We start from the raw sequence: 16,242 nt of genomic DNA, 5'->3' as shown, positions 1-16,242 counted from the left end.
CCTCAATACTCGACTGAATAAGCCTATTTCTTTTAATTAATTCTTTTTGAATTATTTTAATTATTTTTTAATTCTTACTATACTCACCTCTGTATTCAACTAAAAACTTGTGTGTGGACGAAAAATTTGATGTAAAAAAGATAGATACACACGTGTTACATATTGTTTACCGGGTTTGCCCGGAGTAGGCCAGTAGGCCTATCACAGTGGTTGTGTTTTGATTAGGAGACAGGGAAGGGCTTGAGAATCTGGACACCTGTGAACATGTTAGACTGGAGTTAATGGAGACAGGTGTTTTGGGGGGATTCAATGTCCAGTTGGAGTGAGAGCAGGATTCGGGGTAAATGAAGAGCGGACTGGTTTTTGTTTTATACGGGTGGGTTTAACCCTTCAAGGGGTTTATGCTGGTGAAGGGCTTTTGATATGAGAGATTGGAGTCAACCACTACCACCATCTTCCTCGAATCATACAGAAGAATATAAGAATGGTGGAACACTGCAACAGGCCTACTGGCCCATACAAAGTAGGTTCTTCAAAAAATATGCCTCCCATTCTCCAAGTGCTGTATGACTATATAGAAAGTCCCTGCTTATGTAGAACATTTCAGACAAATTAGGTTAACACCAGTCAACTAACACCTAGGTACCTACTTTCTGCTAGGTGAACATGGACAGCAGGTGCCTTAAAGAAACACGTCGAAATGTTTTCACTCTTAAAGGAGGATCGAACCATGGGTCTCAGTGTGTGAGCTGAGTGCGCTACCAATCAACCTACGGGACACCCGTTTTAGGTGTTATTATTAACTTTTACGGGCGGACGGAAAAGCCAGCGGAAGACATCGATCACAGGATCAAAGCCTCCACTGAGTGGGTTCTCGTATAACAACCTTTCATGCATGCAAAGACCTGAAACTTCCACGAAGGTCACAGACCAGTCCTCCGACAGTTCCACCAACAGATGTTAGTCTCCAGGGCTCGTCTGATGGACACACAAGGTCCGGTCACAGACCAGTCCTCCGACAGTCCCACCAACAGATGTTAGTCCCCAGGGCTCGTCTGATGGACACACAAGGACCGGTCACAGACCAGTCCTCCGACAGTCCCACCAACAGATGTTAGTCTCCAGGGCTCGTCTGATAGACACACAAACCCATCACCTGACGTTGTTTACACCGTCGTGCGTCAGTAGAGATACTGTGTGAGAGAGAGAGGTACGTCATTTGGTACACACATGGAGGATTTCCCATCTCTCCCGAGTGCATATTTCCTTCACGTTACACTGTGAACTTTATTGAGAAGACGAAACTAAGTTCGAGTGACTTTTACTGAGAAGACAAAACTAAGTTCGAGTGACCTTTACTGAGAAGACGAAACTAAGTTCGAGTGACCTTTACTGAGAAGATGAAACTAAGTTCGAGTGACTTTTACTGAGAAGATGAAACTAAACTCGAGTGACCTTTACTGAGAAGACGAAACTAAGTTCGAGTGACTTTTACTGAGAAGGAACTAAGTTCGAGTGACCTTTACTGAGAAGACGAAACTAAGTTCGAGTGACTTTTACTGAGAAGGAACTAAGTTCGAGTGACTTTTACTGAGAAGACAAAACTAAGTTCGAGTGACCTTTACTGAGAAGACGAAACTAAGTTCGAGTGACCTTTACTGAGAAGATGAAACTAAACTCGAGTGACCTTTACTGAGAAGACGAAACTAAGTTCGAGTGACTTTTACTGAGAAGACGAAACTAAGTTCGAGTGACCTTTACTGAGAAAACGAAACTAAGTTTGACAGGTAATTCCTGACTCGGGGTCATATGATGACCCACCACTGGAGCTTTTGGTCATTAGACCGAGGTGTTCCGCTGGCTTACCCCTCCAACCCCTTTAAAAATTAAGACTGCAACAACAGTCATCAATTAACGAAGAATTTAAATCACAATACCGCAATTGGAACAATTCTCAAACTCACAATTTGGAGAAAATACTTCAAGCAACGTTTCGTTCTATCCAAGACCATTTGCAAGTTACAACTTAATAATGGTCCCGGACCTAAACGCTGAGTAAAATTTCGTCTGCAATGTATTGGTTATTGTGCACTAATTGAGTAATATACTTGTTGTTATTGTGGTACTTTATTTCTTGCTGTTTACCCAGTTATTTTCTTCAGTTTGTATTATTGATGGTACACAACACTGACAAGCTGATGAATAAGACACATGTACAACACTTCGGTATCTTTACTGATGAATAAGACACATGTACAAGACTTAGGTATTTTTATTGATGAATAAGACACATGTAGTGCAAGAAAGATAAAATACCGACAATATGAAAGTTAAGACACGTGTGCAACATCTGGATATCTTTATTGTAGACGTTTCGCCATCCAGTGGCTTTATCAATACAGATTCTAGGACATAATTGGAAGACTGTAGAACTATATACAAAAGATGAGGTAATCAGTCCCTCAGCCTTGGAGTTAGTGTTGACAGCATCGTGGTGGAGGAGAATCTGGAGCAAAATCAATCAAGGACTCACAGGTAAGGACCCACGACGGGCGAGGGGCAAGTGGGGACAGTGCGAAGAATAGACGGTGAGAGGAATGTCTTGAGTCGAAGAGAGAAGAGTCAGGACTAGACCCAACTGCTAAGCCTGGATAAACAATAACGAAGACGACATAAAAGACAACAGGGACTCTGCGGGTGGTTATATAGGCGTCAGTGGATCAGGACGTGCACCAGACGAGGACATCTACAAGACCTTCTTCACGGCTGCTACAACTAACCCATTTCTTTGGGAAGGACCTACTTCCACTGGGGAATCCCGCCTACCAGTGACTATGCCCTCGTCTGCTACACGTCCTGATCCACTGACGCCTATATAACCGCCAGTCTTCTTGCCTTTGCTCCAGATTCTCCTCTACCACGATGCTGTCAACACTAACTCCAAGGCTGAGGGACTGATTACCTCATCTTTTGTATATAGTTTTACTGTCTTCTAATTATGTCCTAGAATCTGTATTGATAAAGCCACTGGTTGGCGAAACGTCTACAATAAAGATATCCAGATGTTGCACATGTGTCTTAACTTTCAAGAAACATTTACAACACTTGGGTATCTTTATTGATGAATAAGACACATGTGTAACACTTTGGATATCTTAATTGCCCGAAACTGTTATCTTTATTCCCGAAACGTTTCTTGTGCACCACAGATTTTTTTTTATTCGAATACAGACGTAAACAACACTAGAGACAGCAGTAGTTTTGAGGTGATCAGTCCCTCAAGACCTGGAAACTATCCTGAGCATCACTTATTCTTCAATATGTCGATATATCATCAATATGTTGTTTCTCACCGCATATATGCTAATCATTTACTTTAGTTTATGAATCAGAATTCCACTGACTGGTAGAATAAGGCGCACGAGGGTAAACATTGTGTACTCGCGTATTTGTGATTGCAGGGGTCGATTCATAGCTCCTGGCTCCGTGTGTGTGTGTGTATGTGTGTGTGTATGTATGTATGTATGTATGTATGTATGTATGTATGTATGTATGTATGTATGTATGTATGTATGTATGTATGTATGTATATATGTACGTGTGTTTCACACATTTACAGTAATCAAATTTCACCCATATTTACAGATAAACTATGAACCAGTATGACAAATTCGTCATTCTTCTGTCTCTGTCTTCCTCTTGGCTACCTTTTGGTCCTGACCACAAATTCCAACTCTGTGTTGAAGAGGCGAATAGCTAATGCAAACTTACTGAGATAAGACTGAAAATTTCAGATTTTTTATCAGTTTCACTAAATATATTGACAGGGATGTTGCGATTTGAAGGGTAATTGACCTTGTATTGTCTACTCACCACTATAAAAAAACATCTATGGGTTGAATGATGGTGAATGTGTGTTTCTTTTTTAAGTCGCGTTACCTTGGAGGAGAACGACTTGGATGATAAAAGAAATTTGTTGTTTTACTTCGGATATTGACTCATTTTATTAATCTAGTGAAGAGAAATGTATATGGAAGCGAGGTAGGAAATTCCCGAGGTAGGCCTAGGGTGCATTAACTCTGGGTCTGGATTTATTGAATGAGACACATGGATATTTGGATATCTTTATTTACGAAACGTTTTGCCTGCAGAGCAGGCGTTATCATCCATCATTTTGGTCTGTACATTTAGCTTATTTCAGCTAAAGCAGCCAGAGCTCCGGTGAAGGCAGCGTTGTAGTCACAAGCCACCTCGTTGTGCTGGTAGTCCCCGCGGTCGTCAGTGTAATTCCCGTCCTGTGATCAAGAAATTTTTACACTCCACGAAATCAGATTCCATCCTATCGAAGAAGCAAATTTTGTATTCAAGATGGACTGGAAATCCATCTGACGACCTCACTGGCATTCGAAGTCCATTCGTCGTGACAAACTTTTAGTCACAAGACGACTCGATCATTTACGTCAGCAGCAAGACTCTTTGTGGCACTTTAGTGAGGTCGCAAGATTGATTCCCAGTGCAAATTACCCCCCAAAAAATGAAGCATAAGAAGAGTTGTATACCTGGGGTACACCTGGATTATACCTGGAATATGCCTGGAGTATACCTGGAGGGTGTTCCGGGGGTCAACACCCCCGCTGTCCGGTCCATGACCAGTCGTGGATAAAGGCATTTCTTGGTTATTTGAGGGCGAGAGCTTCATTATATAGAAAAATAAGTTCAGATGACAAAAGGTAAAAAACGGTAGAACAGAGAACACAACAAGAAGAAAAAAGGTTAAAAGAACATAAAGAGAGTTAAAGAAACAGAGAACACTTGCATACACAGTATATACACCGAGGATGTGTATTTATCAGTACTTGTAAAATATATCTGACATGTACAGGAGGGGTTTGGGATACTGGCTGTTTGGAATGACATCTAAACGTATCTGGGACCCTCTGCAAAGACAGTGGTAGTGTGAATGATGGTGAAAGTGTTTCTTTTTGGGTCACCCTGCCTCGGTGGGAGACGACCAACGTGTTGAAAAAAAAGGCATTCTTATTTCAGAAAGAAAGTTATTCTTGAAATTAATGTACAGATGAATTGTGGCCGTAATGTTTTAATCCAAAAACAGAAAATTACAATAATATGACTGGAACAATACACGTAACCCAAACTTAGGTGAGGTAAATTTTTGAAGTTCTGGTCCGATCACATTTGATCGCTCGGGGCCAGAAACTGAGTCTCGACCCTTGCAACCACAATTAAGTGAGTACATGTCAAGGATCCAAACCGGTACAGTCGATTGAATTAAAAACCAGCAAATGAAACTTCTCCAGTTATCAGTTATAAACAAAAGGAAGGAAATAAATGAATGGAAAGTTCCATAGGTCATTCTTATTGATAATAATTGCTAAGTTTTGTGAAACGTGGGACTGATTTTGGATCAAAACATTAACACCTTCAATCACTGTTATTCTTGGAGATTCCTAAGACCTAACAGGTTTGGAAAATATATTTTGACCAAACCATAATCTGTGAAAATGGCGACACCAACAAGATGTGGAAAAACCTTTACGTACAGTGCAGGAGGAAACGTTTCGCCACGAATGGCTTCTTCAGTCCTAATTAGAACTGAAGAAGCCACTTGGGGCGAAACGTTTCCTCCAATGTCCTGTACTGCACTTAAACGTTTCTTTTCATATGTGATGTGTGACTTACCAAGCCTGGACCGCCAACTAGGGCACCGTAGAGTGTCTGTGGGTTGGGTCCTGGGTTGTTAAATGCCCCGATACAGCTTTCTGGAAGACTGGGACAGGAGCTAGAAAGAGAAAAAGAGGTCAGATAAAAAGTGAATTCCTCTTGTAAATCTCTGATTCCCTTTATGCAAAGGATGACGTTTTCAAGAGGATACTGAACCAGTTCTGAACGAATTCTAACAGAGTTGCCAGATCACCCAGGGTGTAAATACCTGTTTGAAAATACCTATAATTTGCAATTATAGGAAAAAGCGGCTGTTTGTGTCCCATAAACATTAATAAATAATTTCCAAAATGATAAAGCATATTTTAACACCGAAAATGCTAATCAAAATTGAGAAATTTAGCTCAGTTTTCTGAGCTAATTTGTGATCTATCAAGGCCAGATGATCTTTACTCTTAAATTAATGTCTGTTGTTATCCTCATCAAATCTTCCTAGTAACATGTATGTCGAAATTATGTCTCATTAAATCCTCTTCCTTTCTACAGCTGTCAAGTTCAGTTCTTCTATTCTTTCCTCAAAGTTCACCCTGGGAGAGACAACTCCTGGTCCCGCCTCCTCGTGGAGCCGCTACTTGACCCATTCTCTCTCTCTCCTTGCATCAAGAGCCTTGTTTTATGTGTATTTACAAACCTGGAGCGGTGGTGAGGCTTCTCAGGAGGGTTCACACCGTAGCCCACAACGAAGGACTGGTACTTAGGGTTGTCTCCCAGCATCTGGCCGATCTGCCTCCTGGCCCACTCCTGGTTGGATTCTGTATCGAAGCCGTTTTTGGCGGCCTGGAAATAAAAATACGTATAAACGTCTTGTTACTAAATTCGTAATATAATTTACCCGAATCTCAGGCTGTGATTTTGGAAAAAAATGAAAAATAAAGCATATCTTTAATAATAACCCAGGATAATACAAGATTATTAGCCCTGGAGGGTTAGAAAACCAAGATAATTTAAGATTATTAGCCCAGGTGTAGTTAATAACTCAAAATAACATAAGATACTAACTCCAGAGAGGAAATATCCATATATAACCCAATTTCTTCCCCAGTCAACTGGTCCTTGCAGAGGCGACTTGCCGAAGACATTACAAAACAAGCTTCAATCAAGATAACGTTTCGCTATATGAAGAGTTTTATCAAGTCATGATAAACCTCTACAGAGAGCGAAACGTTGTACCAGCAAAAGCTTATTCTACAACGTTTTTCTTAGTCTTCATTGAGGATAAACTCACCCACAAAGCCATAAAGGCAACGTTAGCAGCTGCACGATTCGAACCCCAGTCACTGAGTGCCACTAAACCCTCAGGGGTATAGTCCGCTTCGTTCTTCAACCAGTTGAGGTATGCAACGAAGAGGTCAGAGTACTGAGAATCTCCAGTCAACAGCCAAAAGAGTGACTGAAAAGACAAAAGACGATTTTATGAACTTTAAGAAATAAGAACTCAGTTTAGGTTGTAATGAACGACTGTTGATGAATAAACAGAGACGTAGACGAGTTGAAGTAATGGAATTGTCGACTAGTTCTGAACTGTTAAAGTAATGGTATTATGATATATATTAGAAGTTCCTTTAAAATGCTAGTGAAAGGTAACTTACAAATACTCCACCACGTTTGTCATCCCACCCCAGAGTGCCTAAATAGCCACTGATGTCAAACTCGTCATAGTTTTCTCTGGCACGAGTGAGGTAAGTGTCATCTCCCGTGGCCCTGGCTAACCACAGTGCCGCCCAGCACAGCTCATCACCGTACCCATTGAAGGAGCTGTGGAGAGGGTGAGATTATAGTCACTTGAGTACTACTATACTATGAGTGATAATCAGGAATTGTATTGAACTGAGAAGAGTATAAGTAAATAAGGAAGTTTACTCTGATTTTTACAAAGGTGTTGACACAATGCCTGTATTGTGTCAACACCTGTATTGTGTCTCATTGTTTATCCACTGTCTTACTTGACTAGCAATATGCTGTAATATACACTTGTAGCCCGATACAACCATAGATGTAGAGAAATGACATGTATAATATACATGCACGACTAGCAAAATCGTCTCAACTTACTGGTAGTAGTAGTAAGCGTCTTCGATAGACACATCGTAGTTCTCCCGGAAGTTGTTCGCGAAGTCGTAGAGCTCCTTGGCCACCTGCAGCACCTCCTCCGAGTACGATGGGTCCGCATCCTGGAAAAGAATCAAGGAACATAACGCTTGAAGAAGTCAGGAGGTATAACGATACCTGTAATAATAATAGTAATAATAATACTTATAACTATAATAATAATGTTTATTTCTACAAGTACACGAAACAACTTATACAGACCATAACTAACATAAATGACATACTATATAAAACCCAAAGATGAGGGGGTACTTAGGTCTCGAGATACTCCCGAGATAGGGAGCCAAGGCCGGGTCACCACTACTCGGAAAAGACCCGGGCCGGGAGAATACCGGGGAATAAGAAAAAAAAAAACTATATAAAAAGCCCCTGGTTATGCAGAGCATTTCAGGCAAATTAGGTTAAGTTTGTCCCCAGGATGCGACCCACACCAGTCGAATAACGCGAGTGCATGCACTTTAGACATATTTATCTGATATATTTAGAGTAACCAAGGTTGCAGAACTGTAATGTACGCAATCAAGATGTCCTTAGTGTATGCCGTTGTCATTAAATCCACATAACATTAAATTGGAATTTGATACCAACAAGTTGAGGGAAATGTAAACACACAAGACCTTGGCGAGATAAACTGTAATAAGAAGTTATTAAATGTCGACAACCAGAGAGAAATAAATACAAATATATGAACTTAAGAATCACTGGAGAAACAGAAAGACCACAACACTACAGATAACGAATGTACGAGATGAACCTCCTCTCACAAGACCAACAACAGATGAACCTCCTCTCACAAGACCAACAACAGATGAACCTCTTCTCACAAGACCAACAAGAGATGAACCTCCTCTCACAAGACCAACAACAGATAAACCTCCTCTCACAAGACCAACAACAGATGAACCTCTTCTCACAAGACCAACAAGAGATGAACCTCCTCTCACAAGACCAACAACAGATAAACCTCCTCTCACAAGACCAACAACAGATGAACCTCCTCTCACAAGACCAACAACAGATGAACTTCCTCTCACAAGATCAACAACAGATAAACCTCTTCTCACAAGATCAACAACAGATAAACCTCTTCTCACAAGATCAACAACAGATAAAGCTCTTCTCACAACATCAACAACAGATAAACCTCTTCTCACAAGATCAACAACAGATAAACATCTTCTCACAAGACCAACAACAGATAAAGCTCTTCTCATAAGATCAACAACAGATAAACCTCTTCTCACAAGATCAACAACAGATGAACCTCTTCTCACAAGACCAACAACATATAAACCTCTTCTCACAAGACCAACAATAGATAAGCCTCTTCTCACAAGACCAACAACAGATGAACCTCCTCTAACAAGACCAACAACAGATGAACATCTTCTCACAAGACCAACAACAGATGAACCTCCTCTAACAAGACCAACAACAGATGAACCTCCTCTAACAAGACCAACAACAGATGAACCTCCTCTAACAAGACCAACAACAGATGAGCCTCTTCTCACAAGACCAACAACAGATGAACCCTCTCTCACAAGACCAACAACAGATGAACCTCTTTTCACAAGACCAACAATAGATGAGCCTCTTCTCACAAGACCAACAACAGATGAACCTCCTCTCACAAGACCAACAAGAGATGAACCTCTTCTCACAAGACCAACAACAGATGAACCTTCTCTCACAAGACCAACAACAGATGAACCTCTTCTCACAAGACCAACAACAGATGAACCTCCTCTCACAAGACCAACAACAGATGAACCTCCTCTCACAAGACCAACAACAGATGAACCTCCTCTCACAAGACCAACAACAGATGAACCTCCCCTCACAAGGCCAACAACAGATGAACCTCCTCTCACAAGACCAACAACAGATGAACCTCTTCTCACAAGACCAACAACAGATGAACCCTCTCTTTCAAGACCAACAACAGATGAACCTCTTTTCACAAGACCAACAATAGATGAGCCTCTTCTCACAAGACCAACAACAGATGAACCTCCTCTCACAAGACCAACAACAGATGAACCTTCTCTCACAAGACCAACAACAGATGAACCTTCTCTCACAAGACCAACAACAGATGAACCTCTTCTCACAAGACCAACAACAGATGAACCTCTTTGCACAAGACCAACAACAGATGAACCTCCTCTCACAAGACAAACAACAGATGAACCTCCTCTCACAAGACCAACAACAGATGAACCTCCTCTCACAAGACCAACAACAGATGAACCTCCTCTCACAAGACCAACAACAGATGAACCTCCTCTCACAAGACCAACAACAGATGAACCCTCTCTCACAAGACCAACAATAGATGAGCCTCTTTTCACAAGACCAACAATAGATGAACCTCTTCTCACAAGACCAACAACAGATTAACCTCTTCTCACAAGACCAACAACAGATGAACCTCTTTTCACAAGACCAACAATAGATGAACCTCTTCTCACAAGACCAACAACAGATGAACCTTCTCTCACAAGACCAACAACAGATGAACCTCCTCTCACAAGACCAACAACAGATGAACCTCCTCTCACAAGACCCAACAACAGATGAACCTCTTCTCACAAGACCAACAACAGATGAACCCTCTCTTACAAGACCAACAACAGATGAACCTCTTTTCACAAGACCAACAATAGATGAGCCTCTTCTCACAAGACCAACAACAGATGAACCTCCTCTCACAAGACCAACAACAGATGAACCTTCTCTCACAAGACCAACAACAGATGAACCTTCTCTCACAAGACCAACAACAGATGAACCTCTTCTCACAAGACCAACAACAGATGAACCTCTTCGCACAAGACCAACAACAGATGAACATCTTCTCACAAGACCAACAACAGATGAACCTCCTCTCACAAGACCAACAACAGATGAACCTCCTCTCACAAGACCAACAACAGATGAACCTCCTCTCACAAGACCAACAACAGACGAACCTCCTCTCACAACACCAACAACAGATGAACCCTCTCTCACAAGACCAACAATAGATGATCCTCTTTTCACAAGACCAACAATAGATGAACCTCTTCTCACAAGACCAACAACAGATGAACCCTCTCTCACAAGACCAACAATAGATGAGCCTCTTTTCACAAGACCAACAATAGATGAACCTCTTCTCACAAGACCAACAACAGATGAACCTCCTCTCACAAGACCAACAACAGATGAACCCTCTCTCACAAGACCAACAATAGATGAGCCTCTTTTCACAAGACCAACAATAGATGAACCTCTTCTCACAAGACCAACAACAGATGAACCTCTTCTCACAAGACCAACAACAGATGAACCTCTTCTCACAAGACCAACAACAGATGAACCTCTTTTCACAAGACCAACAATAGATGAACCTCTTCTCACAAGACCAACAACAGATGAACCTTCTCTCACAAGACCAACAACAGATGAACCTCCTCTCACAAGACCAACAACAGATGAACCTCCTCTCACAAGACCCAACAACAGATGAACCTCTTCTCACAAGACCAACAACAGATGAACCTCCTCTCACAAGACCAACAACAGATGAACCTCCTCTCACAAGACCAACAACAGATGAACCTTCTCTCACAAGACCAACAACAGATGAACCTCCTCTCACAAGACCAACAACAGATGAACCTCCTCTCACAAGACCCAACAACAGATGAACCTCTTCTCACAAGACCAACAACAGATGAACCTCTTCTCACAAGACCAACAACAGATGAACCTCCTCTCACAAGACCAACAACAGATGAACCTCCTCTCACAAGACCCAACAACAGATGAACCTCTTCTCACAAGACCAACAACAGATGAACCTCTTCTCACAAGACCAACAACAGATGAACCTCCTCTCACAAGACCCAACAACAGATGAACCTCTTCTCACAAGACCAACAACAGATGAACCTCTTCTCACAAGACCAACAACAGATGAACCTCCTCTCACAAGACCAACAACAGATGAACCTCTTCTCACAAGACCAACAACAGATGAACCTCTTCTCACAAGACCGACAACAGATGAACCTCCTCTCACAAGACCAACAACAGATGAACCTCTTCTCACAAGACCAACAACAGATGAACCTCTTCTCACAAGACCAACAACAGATGAACCTCCTCTCACAAGACCAACAACAGATGAACCTCTTCTCACAAGACCAACAACAGATGAACCTCCTCTCACAAGACCAACAACAGATGAACCTCCTCTCACAAGACCAACAACAGATGAACCTCCTCTCACAAGACAAACAACAGATGAACCTCCTCTCACAAGACCAACAACAGATGAACCCTCTCTCACAAGACCAACAATAGATGAGCCTCTTTTCACAAGACCAACAATAGATGAACCTCTTCTCACAAGACCAACAACAGATGAACCCTCTCTCACAAGACCAACAATAGATGAGCCTCTTTTCACAAGACCAACAATAGATGAACCTCTTCTCACAAGACCAACAACAGATGAACCTCCTCTCACAAGACCAACAACAGATGAACCCTCTCTCACAAGACCAACAATAGATGAGCCTCTTTTCACAAGACCAACAATAGATGAACCTCTTCTCACAAGACCAACAACAGATGAACCTCTTCTCACAAGACCAACAACAGATGAACCTCTTCTCACAAGACCAACAACAGATGAACCTCTTTTCACAAGACCAACAATAGATGAACCTCTTCTCACAAGACCAACAACAGATGAACCTCCTCTCACAAGACCAACAACAGATGAACCCTCTCTCACAAGACCAACAATAGATGAGCCTCTTTTCACAAGACCAACAATAGATGAACCTCTTCTCACAAGACCAACAACAGATGAACCTCTTCTCACAAGACCAACAACAGATGAACCTCTTCTCACAAGACCAACAACAGATGAACCTCCTCTCACAAGACCAACAACAGATGAACCTCCTCTCACAAGACCAACAACAGATGAACCTCCTCTCACAAGACCAACAACAGATGAACCTCCTCTCACAAGACCAACAACAGATGAACCTCCTCTCACAAGACCAACAACAGATGAACCTCCTCTCACAAGACCAACAACAGATGAACCCTCTCTCACAAGACCAACAATAGATGAGCCTCTTTTCACAAGACCAACAATAGATGAACCTCTTCTCACAAGACCAACAACAGATGAACCCTCTCTCACAAGACCAACAATAGATGAGCCTCTTTTCACAAGACCAACAATAGATGAACCTCTTCTCACAAGACCAACAACAGATGAACCTCCTCTCACAAGACCAACAACAGATGAACCTCTTCTCACAAGACTAACAACAGATGAACCTCTTCTCACAAGACCAACAACAGATGAACCTCCTCTCACAAGACCAACAACAGATGAACCTCTTCTCACAAGACCAACAACAGATGAACCTCCTCTCACAAGACCAACAACAGATGAACCTCTTTTCACAAGACCAACAACAGATGAACCCTCTCTCACAAGACCAACAATAGATGAGCCTCTTTTCACAAGACCAACAATAGATGAACCTCTTCTCACAAGACCAACAACAGATGAACCTCTTCTCACAAGACCAACAACAGATGAACCTCTTCTCACAAGACCAACAACAGATGAACCTCTTTTCACAAGACCAACAATAGATGAACCTCTTCTCACAAGACCAACAACAGATGAACCTCCTCTCACAAGACCAACAACAGATGAACCCTCTCTCACAAGACCAACAATAGATGAGCCTCTTTTCACAAGACCAACAATAGATGAACCTCTTCTCACAAGACCAACAACAGATGAACCTCTTCTCACAAGACCAACAACAGATGAACCTCTTCTCACAAGACCAACAACAGATGAACCTCTTTTCACAAGACCAACAATAGATGAACCTCTTCTCACAAGACCAACAACAGATGAACCTCTTCTCACAAGACCAACAACAGATGAACCTCCTCTCACAAGACCAACAACAGATGAACCTCTTCTCACAAGACCAACAACAGATGAACCTCCTCTCACAAGACCAACAACAGATGAACCTCCTCTCACAAGACCAACAACAGATGAACCTCCTCTCACAAGACCAACAACAGATGAACCTCCTCTCACAAGACCAACAACAGATGAACCTCCTCTCACAAGACCAACAACAGATGAACCTCCTCTCACAAGACCAAAAACAGATGAACCTCCTCTCACAAGACCAACAACAAATGAACCTCTTCTCACAAGACCAACAACAGATGAACCTCCTCTCACAAGACCAACAACAGATGAACCTCCTCTCACAAGACCAACAACAGATGAACCTCCTCTCACAAGACCAACAACAGATGAACCTCCTCTCACAAGATCAACAACAGATGAACCTCCTCTCACAAGACCAACAACAGATGAACCTCCTCTCACAAGACCAACAACAGATAAACCTCCTCTCACAAGACCAACAACAGATGAACCTCCTCTCACAAGACCAACAACAGATGAACCTCCTCTCACAAGACCAACAACAGATGAACCTCCTCTCACAAGACCAACAACAGATGAACCTCCTCTCACAAGACCAACAACAGATGAACCTCTTCTCACAAGGCCAACAACAGATGAACCTCCTCTCACAAGACCAACAACAGATGAACTTCCTCTCACAAGACCATCAACAGATGAACCTCCTCTCACAAGACCAACAACAGATGAACCTCCTCTCACAAGACCAACAACAGATGAACCTCCTCTCACAAGGCCAACAACAGATTTCAATACAAACACCAACTGTCTGCACGTAATGCACAGCATCCTAGTGGTTTTTTTCTGCTTAATATTTTACTGCATGTAAATTACGTTTTGTTTATTGCAGAAAGAAATCAAATTTATTGAATTACCTTGAAGACTACGGCTGCCGCGGCCAGGGCAGCTGCTGTCTCCGCTGCCAGTTCACTTCCTGTAGAAAGAAAAGCTTTTGTTGTTAATAATAATCTTTATTTCTACCAGTACATGTACAAGGTATACAGACCATAGTTGACATCAGTGACATACTACTATATAGAAAGTCCCTTGTTATGCTGAGCTTTTCCCGCAAATTATGTCATTTTTATCCCCAGGATGCGCCCCACACCAGTAGCTAACACCCAGGTACCTATTTTACTGCTAGGTGAACATAGACAGCAGGTGTTTTAAGGAAACACGTCCTAATATTTCCAACCGTACCGGGGATCGAAGCACGGACCTCAGTGTGTGAGATAAATGCTCTGGCAATCGAGCTACGGGACACTTCAGTTTACCAAAGCTGCGTACATCGCTAGTGTGTTGTTTCTCTGTTCTTGGTGATAATAACCCGATAGGAACAACAACTAAGTTTTCTCTTATATTCCATCACATAGGATGGATGTTCACTGTCATGTTCCATCACAGATTTGATTTCATAGTGTTGAAGTGTCAGCCTGAGCTGTGATTCTTCAGTAGTGTCAGCCTGAGCTGTGATTCTTCAGTAGTGTCAGCCTGAGCTGTGATTCTTCAGTAGTGTCAGCCTGAGCTGTGATTCTTCAGTAGTGTCAGCCTGAGCTGTGATTCTTCAGTAGTGTCAGCCTGAGCTGTGATTCTTCAGTAGTGTCAGCCTGAGCTGTGATTCTTCAGTAGTGTCAGCCTGAGCTGTGATTCTTCAGTAGTGTCAGCCTGAGCTGTGATTCTTCAGTAGTGTCAGCCTGAGCTGTGATACTTCAGCAGTGTCAGCCTGAGCTGTGATACTTCAGAAGTGTCAGCCTGAGCTGTGATACTTCAGTAGTGTCAGTCTGAGCTGTGATACTTCAGAAGTGTCAGCCTGAGCTGGGAGACTTCAGTAGTGTCAGCCTGAGCTTGGAGACTTCAGTAGTGTCAGCCTGAGCTGGCAGACTTCAGTAGTGTCAGCCTGAGCTGGGAGACTTCAGTAGTGTCAGTCTGAGCTGTGATACTTCAGAAGTGTCAGCCTGAGCTGGGAGACTTCAGTAGTGTCAGCCTGAGCTTGGAGACTTCAGTAGTGTCAGCCTGAGCTGGGAGACTTCAGTAGTATCAGCCTGAGCTGGGAGACTTCAGTAGTATCAGCCTGAGCTGGGAGACTTCAGTAGTGTCAGCCTGAGTTGGGAGACTACAGTAGTGTCAGCCTGAGCTGGGAGACTTCAGTAGTGTCAGCCTGAGCTGGGAGACTTCAGTAGTGTCAGCCTGAGCTGGGAGACTTCGGTAGTGTCAGCCTGAGCTGGGAGACTTCAGTAGTATCAGCCTGAGCTGGGAGACTTCAGTAGTGTCAGCCTGAGCTGGGAGACTTCAGTAGTGTCAGCCTGAGCTGGCAGACTTCAGTAGTGTCAGCCTGAGCTGGGAGACTACAGAGG

At 42.5% G+C, this 16,242-nt stretch overlaps 2 protein-coding genes across 2 annotated transcripts in view; both read right to left on the bottom strand.

The window, feature by feature from the left end:
• LOC128703286 (uncharacterized) overlaps positions 1–16,242 on the bottom strand; it is a gene marked incomplete in the record, with an annotated part of 161,142 nt that overhangs the window by 31,429 nt on the left and 113,471 nt on the right.
• LOC128703178 (uncharacterized) overlaps positions 4,113–16,242 on the bottom strand; it is a 37,882-nt gene continuing 25,752 nt past the window's right edge. Inside the window, exons 9-15 of the mRNA XM_070103360.1 lie at positions 14,764–14,822; positions 7,795–7,913; positions 7,332–7,497; positions 6,968–7,132; positions 6,374–6,519; positions 5,701–5,800; positions 4,113–4,295 (exon numbers count right to left, since the gene is read on the bottom strand). Of these exons, the coding sequence (XP_069959461.1) occupies positions 4,188–4,295; positions 5,701–5,800; positions 6,374–6,519; positions 6,968–7,132; positions 7,332–7,497; positions 7,795–7,913; positions 14,764–14,822 (863 nt within the window). The 3' untranslated portion in view covers positions 4,113–4,187. The remainder of the gene's footprint in view (positions 4,296–5,700; positions 5,801–6,373; positions 6,520–6,967; positions 7,133–7,331; positions 7,498–7,794; positions 7,914–14,763; positions 14,823–16,242) is intronic.

The sequence above is a fragment of the Cherax quadricarinatus genome, chromosome 85 (genome assembly GCF_038502225.1).
Source record: "Cherax quadricarinatus isolate ZL_2023a chromosome 85, ASM3850222v1, whole genome shotgun sequence".
In the NCBI taxonomy this organism is placed as follows: Eukaryota; Metazoa; Arthropoda; class Malacostraca; order Decapoda; family Parastacidae; genus Cherax; species Cherax quadricarinatus.
The sequence above is the reverse complement of the archived record's forward strand: the minus strand, read 5'-3'. Positions and strand labels throughout refer to the sequence as shown.